At 44.6% G+C, this 12,117-nt stretch overlaps 1 protein-coding gene across 1 annotated transcript in view; it reads right to left on the reverse strand.

Moving 5' to 3' along the window:
* Positions 1 to 12,117, reverse strand: part of LOC144482012 (glutaminase liver isoform, mitochondrial-like) — a 62,976-nt gene that overhangs the window by 16,030 nt on the left and 34,829 nt on the right. The window contains exons 8-11 of the mRNA XM_078201270.1: positions 8,728 to 8,760; positions 6,571 to 6,629; positions 4,678 to 4,744; positions 3,206 to 3,256 (exon numbers count right to left, since the gene is read on the reverse strand). Of these exons, the coding sequence (XP_078057396.1) occupies positions 3,206 to 3,256; positions 4,678 to 4,744; positions 6,571 to 6,629; positions 8,728 to 8,760 (210 nt within the window). The remainder of the gene's footprint in view (positions 1 to 3,205; positions 3,257 to 4,677; positions 4,745 to 6,570; positions 6,630 to 8,727; positions 8,761 to 12,117) is intronic.

The following is a 12,117-nucleotide window of genomic DNA, read 5'->3' on the forward strand; positions in this document are numbered from 1 at the left end:
CACTGACCCAACTAGTATTTCAGTGAGACATGGGCACTGATCCAACTGGTATTCCAGTGAGGGATGGGCACTGACCCAACTAGTATTCCAGTGAGACATGGACATTGATCCAACTGGTATTCCAGTGAGGGATGGGCACTGACCCAACTGGTATTCCAGTGAGGGATGGGCACTGACCCAACTAGTATTCCAGTGAGACATGGGCACTGATCCAACTAGTATTCCAGTGAGACATGGGCACTGATCCAACTGGTACTCCAGTGAGACATGGGCACTGATCCAACTGGTATTCCAGTGAGACATGGGCACTGATCCAACTGGTACTCCAGTGAGGGATGGGCACTGATCCAACTGGTATTCCAGTGAGACATGGGCACTGATCCAACTGGTACTCCAGTGAGGGATGGGCACTGATCCAACTAGTATTCCAGTGAGACATGGGCACTGATCCAACTGGTACTCCAGTGAGACATGGGCACTGATCCAACTGGTATTCCAGTGAGACATGGGCACTGATCCAACTGGTACTCCAGTGAGGGATGGGCACTGATCCAACTGGTATTCCAGTGAGACATGGGCACTGATCCAACTGGTACTCCAGTGAGGGATGGGCACTGATCCAACTGGTATTCCAGTGAGACATGGGCACTGATCCAACTGGTATTCCAGTGAGACATGGGCACTGATCCAACTGGTACTCCAGTGAGGGATGGGCACTGATCCAACTGGTATTCCAGTGAGACATGGGCACTGACCCAACTAGTATTTCAGTGAGACATGGGCACTGATCCAACTGGTATTCCAGTGAGGGATGGGCACTGACCCAACTAGTATTCCAGTGAGACATGGACATTGATCCAACTGGTATTCCAGTGAGGGATGGGCACTGACCCAACTGGTATTCCAGTGAGGGATGGGCACTGACCCAACTAGTATTCCAGTGAGACATGGGCACTGATCCAACTAGTATTCCAGTGAGACATGGGCACTGATCCAACTAGTATTCCAGTGAGGGATGGGCACTGATCCAACTAGTATTCCAGTGAGGGATGGGCACTGATCCAACTAGTATTCCAGTGAGACATGGGCACTGATCCAACTGGTATTCCAGTGAGGATTGGGCACTGATCCAACTAGTATTCCAGTGAGGATTGGGAAATGATACAATTGGAATTCCAGTGAGGGATGGGCATTGATCCAACTGGTATTCCAGTGAGGATTGGGCACTGATCCAACTGGTATTCCAGTGAGGATTGGGCACTGATCCAACTAGTATTCCAGTGAGGATTGGGAAATGATACAATTGGAATTCCAGTGAGGGATGGGCATTGATCCAACTGGTATTCCAGTGAGACATGGGCACTGATCCAACTAGTATTCCAGTGAGACATGGGCACTGATCCAACTTGTATTCCAGTGAGACATGGGCACTGATCCAACTAGTATTCCAGTGAGACATGGGCACTGATCCAACTAGTATTCCAGTGAGACATGGGCACTGATCCAACTAGTATTCCAGTGAGGGATGGGCACTGATCCAACTGGTATTCCAGTGAGGATTGGGAAATGATACAACTGGAATTCCAGTGAGGGATGGACATTGATACAACTGGTATTCCAGTGAGGATTGGGAAATGATACAACTGGAATTCCAGTGAGGGATGGACATCGATCCAACTGGTATTTCAGTGAGACATGGGCACTGATCCAACTAGTATTCCAGTGAGGATGGACATTGATCCAACTGGCATTCTAGTGTGGGATGGACATTGATCCAACAGGTATTCCAGTGAGGTATAGGCACTGATCCAACTGGTATTCCAGTAAGGGATGGGCAGTGATCCAACTGGTATTCTAGTGAGGTATAGGCAGTGATCCAACAGGTATTCCAGTAAGGGATGGGCAGTGATCCAACTGGTATTCTAGTGAGGTATAGGCAGTGATCCAACAGGTATTCCAGTAAGGGATGGACATTGATCCAACTGGCATTCTAGCGAGGGATGGGCATTGATCCAACAGGTATTCCAGTGAGGTATAGGCATTGATCCAACAGGTATTCCAGTGAGGGATGGGCAGTGATCCAACTGGCATTCTAGCGAGGGATGGGCATTGATCCAACTGGCATTCTAGTGAGGTATAGGCAGTGATCCAACTGGTATTCTAGTAAGGGATGGACATTGATCCAACAGGTATTCTAGTGAGGTATAGGCAGTGATCCAACTGGTATTCTAGTAAGGGATGGACATTGATCCAACTGGTATTCTAGTGAGGTATAGGCAGTGATCCAACTGGTATTCTAGCGAGGGATGGGCATTGATCCAACAGGTATTCCAGTGAGGTATAGGCATTGATCCAACTGGTATTCTAGTAAGGGATGGACATTGATCCAACTGGTATTCTAGTGAGGTATAGGCAGTGATCCAACTGGTATTCTAGTAAGGGATGGGCAGTGATCCAACTGGTATTCTAGTGAGGTATAGGCAGTGATCCAACTGGTATTCTAGCGAGGGATGGGCATTGATCCAACAGGTATTCTAGTGAGGTATAGGCAGTGATCCAACTGGTATTCTAGTAAGGGATGGACATTGATCCAACTGGTATTCTAGTGAGGTATAGGCAGTGATCCAACTGGTATTCTAGTAAGGGATGGGCAGTGATCCAACTGGTATTCTAGTGAGGTATAGGCAGTGATCCAACTGGTATTCTAGTAAGGGATGGACATTGATCCAACTGGTATTCTAGTGAGGTATAGGCAGTGATCCAACTGGTATTCTAGTAAGGGATGGGCAGTGATCCAACTGGTATTCTAGTGAGGTATAGGCAGTGATCCAACTGGTATTCTAGTAAGGGATGGACATTGATCCAACTGGTATTCTAGTGAGGTATAGGCAGTGATCCAACTGGTGTTCTAGTAAGGGATGGGCAGTGATCCAACTGGTATTCTAGTGAGGTATAGGCAGTGATCCAACAGGTATTCTAGTAAGGGATGGACATTGTTCTAACTGATATTTTAGTGAGGTATAGGCAGTGATCCAACTGGTATTCTAGCGAGGGATGGGCATTGATCCAACAGGTATTCCAGTGAGGTATAGGCATTGATCCAACTGGTATTCTAGTAAGGGATGGACATTGTTCTAACTGATATTTTAGTGAGGTATATTCCATCACAGCACCAGCATGAACAGAGTGAAGCTGCTTCACTTACCTGGAAGTAGAAATCTAATGTTGCGATCATGTCAACACCTTCTGGGAAACACTGGGTGGGAAAAAACATAAACAATGATCATTTTATTAAACATGGTTCACCCAGAAGTTGAAAAGGAAACTTTCAGATTATGGATGGAATTCCCCCAAGCCCTGGCCGGTGTGTTCAATGGTTGGCATGGCGGAAGAATATGAAGAAGGCCCAGAAATCAGTTTCATGCCAGCGTGAATTTACAGCGGGATCTTCCACTGGTGCCTGCTATGGTGGGTCGGAACACCCACCTTAGGCCGGTGTGAACTTTATTTGCATCCCATTAATGGATGCAAATGAAGACCCGAACCCCCTTGCCAGATTCTCTGTGGTGTCGGCGGGATAACATGCCAGTGTGAAAAATGTTCGGAACAACGTGACATGTAGATGTTGGGCCTCATCGGAACAATACCTGGAGCTGCCTCCTGAGTTCAGGATGGAGGCTGCCGACAACCTTGGATCCTGGAACACCACAGCAGTGGACCGAGGGAGCATCTACAGGTGGACCTTCCTGATCAGGTGTCCTGGAAGGGTCCATCCTCCAGCCTTAGAATATTCTGGGAGATCCATCTTTGTTCTTAGGGGCTTCATCTTTTGGTCTCAGAGTGCTCCCAGAGATCTATCTTCGTTTTCAGGCGATCCACCTTCTTTCTTCAGTGATGGGTCAGTGATGTAGGGCACCTTTTTAATATGGCTCCCAGACACAATAACAGACTACGTGCCATCCAGATCTGCCCCACCACTGAATATGATGTGAAACACCTGGGTGCAGAATTAATGAAGTTGATGCTGGAAAATTTGGTGTGTTTTCCTGTTGGCCGCTGCAGCAGGAAACACTCCTAGTTCTGCACATGCCACGACGCTTAAAGTAAAGTTTATTTATTAGTCACAAGTAGGCTTACATTAACACTGCAATGAAGTTACTGTGAAAATCCCCTAGTCACCCCACTCCGGCGCCTGTTTGGGTACACTGAGGGAGAATTTAGCGTGGTCAATGCACCTAATCAGAATGTCTTTCGGACTGTGGGAGGAAACCGGAGCACCCGGAGGAAACCCACGCAGACACGGGGAGAATGTGCAGACTCCGCACAGACAGTGACCTAAGTCGGGAATTGAACCCGGGTCCCTGGAGCTGTGAGGTAGCAGTGCTAACCACTGTGCCACTCACTTAGTCTCAAAATGGAGGAATTCCGCCATATGTTTCTACAGTAAGGAACATCAGAGAAGGGACTGGTGTAGTGAAGCCAGCCTCTCAGCAAATTAAGAGCGAATGATCCAGAGTTCAAACGCATAGCATGTATTGGATAATTTACTTTTTTCTAGCTATATATATAGTTAAATTCAGTATGCTGCCAAAACCTCCACCTCTATGACAGCAAACACTCTGTAACTTAGTGAACAACAGACAGACATTTACTTCCACTGCCTGGCTTTCGACCTACCTTCTTTTCTTTCAAGTAGTATCCAATGGCAAAATTCCTGTCTCCTGTCTCCTTTTCTGACTGAAACCTCAATCATGGAAAGAAAAAATGCAACATTAGTTATTTGCAGTGAATCCTTATGCCAGAATCAGTGGAATGCTGGCTTCATTAAAGAATGTTGAGCAGATATTCATAGAAATAGAAATTCATAGAAATCAAGGAGACCATTCGGCCTATTGAGTCTGCACCGACTCTCCGACAGAGCATCCCATCCAGGCCCTAACTTCGTTACCCCACTAACGTACACATCTTGGGACATGAATGGGCAATTTAACATGGCCAATCCACCTAACCTGCACATCTTTGGAGTGTGGGAGGAAACCGGAGCGCCCGGAGGAAACCCACGCAGACACGGGGAGAACGTGCAAACTCCACACAGACAGTGACCCAAAACCATAATTGAACCTGGGTCCCTGGCACTGTGAAGCAGCAGTGTTAACCACTGTGCCACCACCCCATTAATAAGAATTTTCAGTATTAGGAAAAGACTTTTAGCTTAATTGATTAATCATCCCCCGTTCACCTGCTTAGAAAATCCCAGAAACAACAGGAGACCGGCAGGGCCTCCCTGCCCCCAGATTATCTGAGCCATTGTTTGTTAATCCCATTGATACTGTTCACTCTTCTCTGGTAAATTATTTCACAACTCAATTACCCTATGGGTGAAAATGTCACCCCAGATTTCTGTCCTACCACTTTTGTGTTTAACTTCTGTCCTCAAGGATTTGAACTCCTCACCCCAAAGGAAACAATTTGTCTATTACATTTGTCGGTCCCTTTCGTAACCTAGAAAAATGCAATTTATCACCTCAAAAGCACCTTTTCTGAAGTCAACAAGTCCAACATCCTTATCTTCTCTCGTGACTTAAATTGGTAACCCTTGGAACATTCTTATTCCCATGCCCCATCGCAACACCAATAGTATCCTGATTGTTGCATCAAAACTCAAAGCTGAATTAATAAACAAATTTATTGCCTGATCCTCCAATGGCTCAATGAGGGTGACCACCACTTTTTATTGTCTGGAATCATCCAAACCAGAAGAGTCTCTGGTTTAACACCTATTCTAAGCAGAATTGACTGATGTTACTCTCAAGACTCAAAATAATGTGATCAGAATGGGTAATATAATGGAACATGAGATGGAGATGCTGGCGTTGGACTGTGGTGGGCGCTGTAAGAAGTCTCACCTGATGAAGGAGCAGCGCTCCAAAAGCTCGTGATTCCAAATAAACCTGTTGGACTTTAACCTGGTGTTGTGAGACTTCTTATAATGGAACATTGCATGAGTCTGTAGAACTGCATCTCAGTGAGAGGAAAAAATTGGAAAAAGAACAAACTTGCATTTACATACCACCTGTCACATCCTTAGGATGTCCCAAAGCTCCATACAACCGATGAGTTACTTTTTTGATAAATGCAGTCACTATTGTGCTGACAATCTTGCCTACAGTAAAATTCCAGAAACAAAAAAAAAACAATTAATCTGGTTCTTTGATGTTGGTTGAGGGAGAAATTTTGCCAGGATACTGGGGAGAACTTCATGCTATTTTAATGGTACATCCCCCTGAATCAGCGGTTGGGGGCCTTGGTCTGAAAGACAAAATCTCTGATATTGCAGCGCAACTTCAATCATGCATTGGAAGTCTAAGCCTAGATTATGTGATTCATCCTGGAATGGAACTTGAACCCATGATCTTCTGACTTGAAGGGAGAGAGCAACAATGACAGGAAAGATAGTAGGTTCACTGATGCAACAATCCTTATTTTCAGGGGTTTAAGAGCGAAGTATGAATGGCCATTGAAGACTCTGAATGGATTTTAGGAGACACAGGAAAGCAACTTGGCACTTACGTGGCATTGCTGAAGCCCACATATTCATTACCAGCCATTTTATTAAGAAAGTGCATCACCTGTGGAACAAATAACACAAAAGTTAGAACCTGGCTACTATTTCAAAAACAGTGAGGCTCTTGTGCCACAGGCAGGATGGAAAGTGCAGCCACATATCAGGAATGGTTTGGGTCTGGCAGAATTTAGGCTTCCCTTAGTGCCACTGCAAGTCTTTTACAAGATACGCTGATTCCTGTTGAGGCATTGCTTGTAACTGAAACATATCTGACTTATAATCATTTTAATTTGAAAAGTGTGATCAGCATTAAGCAGCCGCCTAATCAGATTATGTAAATTTGAAATTCTACTTATCAACATGGTAAGAAGACTTTTAACCTAGAACAGAGAGGATGTTGTCCCTGTTCTAAACCAGTCAGTGCTGTGGATGTTCATAGTGGGCCGATGTCTGATGACTATACAGTGCAGCACTGCAGAAGAATAATGAATAGCTGAGTGTGATTACCAAACAGTTGTCTAATCTCAGTGTCAGATTACATGGGAACTCACCTACACTGACATAGTTGACCTACTCAGTGAAGAATTAACGATTATGGCATTAATATATAGTTGGAGGGGTTTTGTGAGAGGTGAGAAGAAGTTACACACGCTGTTAACAAAGGGAAACCGGTGGATGTGATGTACTTAGAACTGCAGAAGACATTTGATAAACTGCCAAAACAATTATTGTGGAAAATAAAAGCCCATGGTGTAGGGAGTAAAATATTGACATGGAAAGAAGATTGGTTAGCTAACAGGAAATAGAGAGTTGGTATAAATGGGTCATTTTCTGGTTGGCAAGATGTAATGAGTGTGCCACAGGGGTCAGTGCTGGGGCCTCAACTTTTTACAATTTATTTAAATGACTTGGATGAAAGAACCAAATGTATGGTTGCTAAATTTGCTGATAAAGACACAAAGTCAGGTAGGAAAGTAAATTGTGAAGAGGACATAAGGAGGTTGCAAAGGTATATCAATAGGTTAAGTGAGTAGGCAAAGATCTGGCAAAAAAAGCATATTATCTAAATAATGAGAGATTGCAGAGTTCTGAGATGCAGAGGGACTTGGATGTCTACGGCATGAATCACAAAAGGTTATTATGCAAGTGCAGCAAGTAATTGGAAAAGCTAAAATAGTGTTATTGTTTATTGCGATGAGAATTGAATACAAAAGTAGGGAGGTTATGTTTCAGTTATTCAGAGCATTGATGAGATCACATCTAGAGTACTGTGCACAAAATGGATCTCCTTATTTAAGGACAGACCTAAATGCATTGGATGCAGTTCAGAGAAGAATAGGAAATAAAATAAAACTAGACTAATACTGGGAATGGGCAGGTTGTCTGATGAGGAAAAACTAGACAGGTTAGGCTGTATTCGCCAGAGTTTAGAAGAGTAAGAGGTGACTTGATTGAAACATATAAAATCCTGAGGGATCTTGACAGGGTGGATGTGAAGAGGATGTTTCCTCTTTGCGGAGAATCTAGAACTAGGGGTCATTGTTTGAAAATAAGGGGTCACCCATTTAAGACAGAGATAAACACTTCTTTCTCTGAAGGTAGTGAGTATTTGGATCTCTGTTTTTCAAAAGGCAGTGGAAGCAGAATCTTTGAATATTTTAAAGGCAGAGCTAGATAGATCCAGAAGAAGGGGTGAAAGGTTAACGGGGGTCGGCGGGAATGTGGGGGTTGAGGCTACAATCAGATCAGCCAATGATCTCATTGAATGGCGGAGCAAGCTCGACAGGTCGACTGGCCTACTCCTCCTAATTTGAACGTTTGTATGACATGGCAAGTTTTGAATGTTTGCCATGAATCAAGAGTGATGGATTATACAAGGTAGCATGAAGAGATTAATGATGTGGAGTTTTTCACATTTCTATAAAGCAATTGCAGAAATTCCCTTGTATTTTTGCCATTCCAATAGCGCAAGCTTGCTCGAAGGACCCTCCCTTTTAAATTCAAACTATCCAATCACACATGCTTATTTCTAGGTTTGACATATTTGATTCTCTGCATCTCCAATCAGATGAGCAGATGTTAGTACATGTCCTGTCAGATTTAGGAGCCACAAGGTAAATTTGCTGATTTTGTTCCTGTAATGCTGTTTGTGAAGTACTCACACAGTCAAACTTCTCTGCTTTATTTGCTCCAGGCTGCAAATACAAGATGAAATGGTATTAGAACTAAAAATATTTCACAGAGTACTTTCTGCAAAAACTCATGAAAATACAGCGATCTTGTTGCAGCTTTAATATTGTATTTTTCCTGTGGTTGGGACACCGCAGCCAGGCTGATAAAGAGAAAATAGGAAGAGACAGATATGCACTCACAATAATAGAAGTGAGATGGATAGAGAAATGAAAAGTGAAACAGCGAGAAAGGCAGAACCTGAATTTATATAACACCCTTCACAACCTCAGGACATTCTAAAGCAATTTACTACCAATTAAATATTTTGAAATGTAATCCCTATTATAATGTAGGAAACGCGGCAGCAAATTGTGCGCACAACAAACTTCCACAAACAGCAATGTCCTAATGACTAGATAATCTGTTTTTATTGTGTTGGTTGTATAATAAATACTGGCCAGACTTCCAGGGAACACTCCTGCTCTTCTTCGAAAAGAGGCTGTGGGATCTTTAACACATATCTGAGACAAGAACCAAGGTTTTGGTTTAATTGTCCTGTTTGCTGCAGAAGCCACCCACAATGTAAATGGACCGGTTTTTTGTTTAATCCATTTATGGGATGTGGGCATCGCTAGCTAGGCCAGCATTTATTTTCTATCCCTAATTGTCCTCGAGGAGGTAGCGGTGAGCTGCCTTCTTGAATCATAGAATCATAGAAACCCTACAGTGCAGAAAGAGGCCATCTGGCCCATCGAGTCTGCACCGACCACAATCCCACCCAGGCCCTATCCCCATATCCCTACACATTTACCTGCTAATCCCTCTAACCTACGCATCTCAGGACACTAAGGAGCAATTTTAGCATGGCCAATCAACCTAACCCGCACATCTTTGGACTGTGGGAGGAAACTGGAGCACCCGGAGGAAACCCATGCAGACACGAGGAGAATGTGCAAACTCCACACAGACAGTGACCCAAGCTGGGAATCAAACCCAGGTCCCTGGAGCTGTAAAGCAGCAGTGCTAACCACTGTGCTACCGTGCCGCGATGTTACCACTGCACTGTAGCCACACTCACAGTGCTGTTTGGGAGAGAGTTCTAGGATTTTGACCCAGTGACAATGAAGGAACGGCAATATATTTCAAGTTCCGATGGCGAGTGACTTGGAGGGAAACTCCCAGATGTTGGTGTTCCCATGTATCTGTTGCCCTTGTCCTTCTAGGTGGTAGCAGTCATGGGTTTGGAAGGTGCTGTCAAAGGAGCCTTGGTGAGTTTCTGCAGTGCGTCATGTAGATGGAACATACTGCTGCCGCCGTGCGTCAGTGGTGGAGGGAGTGAATGTTTGTGGGAGGGGTGCCAATTAAGTGAGCTGCTTTATCCTGGATGGTGTAAAGCTTCTTGAGTGTTGTTGAAGCTGCACCTATTCCGGCAAGTGGAGAGTATTCCATCACACTCCTGACTTGCACCCTGCAGATGGTGGACAGGCTTTGGGGGAGTCAGGAGATGAATTACTCACTGCAGGATTCCTTGCCTCTGACCTGCTCTTGTAGCCACATTATTTATATGGCTCATCCACTTCAGTTTCTATTCAATGATGTTGATAGCGGGGGATTCAGCAATGGTAATGCCATTGAACGTCAAGGGGGCGATATTTGGATTCTTTCTTATTGGAGATGGTCATTGCCTGGCACTTGTGTGGTGTGAATGTTACTTGCCAATTGTCAGTTCAAGCCTACATATTGTCCAGGTCTTGCTGCGTTTGGACATGGACTGCTTCAGTATTTGAAGAGTTGTGAATAGTGCAATCATCAGCGACCATGCCCACTTCTGACCTTATGATGGAAGGAAGGTCACTGATGCAGCAGCTGAAGATGGTTGGGCCTAGGACACTACCCTGTGGAACTCCTGCAATGATGATTGACCTGAGATGATTGACCTCCACAACCATCTTCCTTTTCATTAAGTATGTCTCCAACTAGTAGAATGTTTTTCCCCCAATTTCCATTGCCTCCCATTTTGCTAGGGCTCTTTGATGCCACACTTGGTCAAATGTGACCTTATTTTCAAGGGCAGTCACTCACATCTCTGGAGTTCAGCTCTTTTGACGATGTTTGAACCAAGGCTATAATGAGGTCAGGAGTTGAGTGACTCTGTCAGAACCCAAACTGAGTGTCAGTGAGCAGGTCATTACTAAGCAAGTGCCGCTTGATAGCTCTGTAGATGACCCCTTCCAACATGTTATGATGATCGAGAGTAAACTGATGGGGTGGCAATTGGCCAGCTTGGGTCTGTCCTTTTTTTGTGTGTATAAGACACCCTGGGCAATTTTCCACATTGCCGGGTAGATGCCAGTGTTGTAGCTGTACTGGAACAGCTTGACTAGGGGCGTGACATGTTCTAGAGCATGTCTACACTGCTATCACCATAATATTGTCAGGGCCCATAGCCTTTGCAGTATCCAATGCTTTCAGCCATTTTTTTTTAGTTTAGTTAGGGCATCATGATCGTCACGGGCTTGGAGGGCCGAAGGGCCTGTTCCTGTGCTGTACGCTTCTTTGTTCTCTTTGTTCTTGATATCACATGGAATGAATCGAATTGGATGAAGACTGGCATCTGTGATGCTGGAGCCTTGGCGGAGGCTGAGATGGATCATTCAGTTGGCACTTCTGGTTGAAGATTGTAGCAAATGCTTCAGCCTTATTTTTTTGCACTGATGTGCTGGGCAATTGTGGAGCTTCCTCCTCCAATGAGTTGGTTAATTGTCCACTGCCATTCATGACAGGATGTAGCAGGAATGCAGAGCTTAGATCTGATCCATTGGTTGTGGACTCACTTAACTCTGTCTATCACTTATTGCTTACGCTGTTTGGCATGCAAGCAGTCCTGTGTTGTAGCTTCACCAGGTTAGCAGCTCATTGTTAAGTATGCCTAGTATTGCTCTTGACATGCCCTCCTTCACTCTTCATTGAATCAGGATTAATCCCCGGGCTTGGTGGTAATGATAGAGGGGGACATGCCAGGCCATGAGGTTACAGATTGTGATCGAGTACAATTCTGCTGCTGCTGATGGCCCACAGTGTGTCATGGATGCCCAGTTTTGAGTCGCTAGATCTGTTTGAAATCTATCATGTTTAGCACAATGGTAATGCCACACAACACAATGGTACGTATCCTCAAAACGAAAACGGGATTTTGTCTCCACAGGGACTGTGCGGTGGTCACTCTTACCAATACTGCCATGGACAGATGTATCTGCAGCAGGCAGGTTGGTGGGGATGAAGTCAAGTATGCTTTTCCCTTTTGTTGGTTCCCTCACCAGCTGTCACAGACCCGGTCTAGCAGCTATGTCCTTTAGGACATAAAGAGGACTTTGCAGGGT

Source organism: Mustelus asterias, chromosome X, assembly GCF_964213995.1.
Source record: "Mustelus asterias chromosome X, sMusAst1.hap1.1, whole genome shotgun sequence".
NCBI lineage: Eukaryota > Metazoa > Chordata > Chondrichthyes > Carcharhiniformes > Triakidae > Mustelus > Mustelus asterias.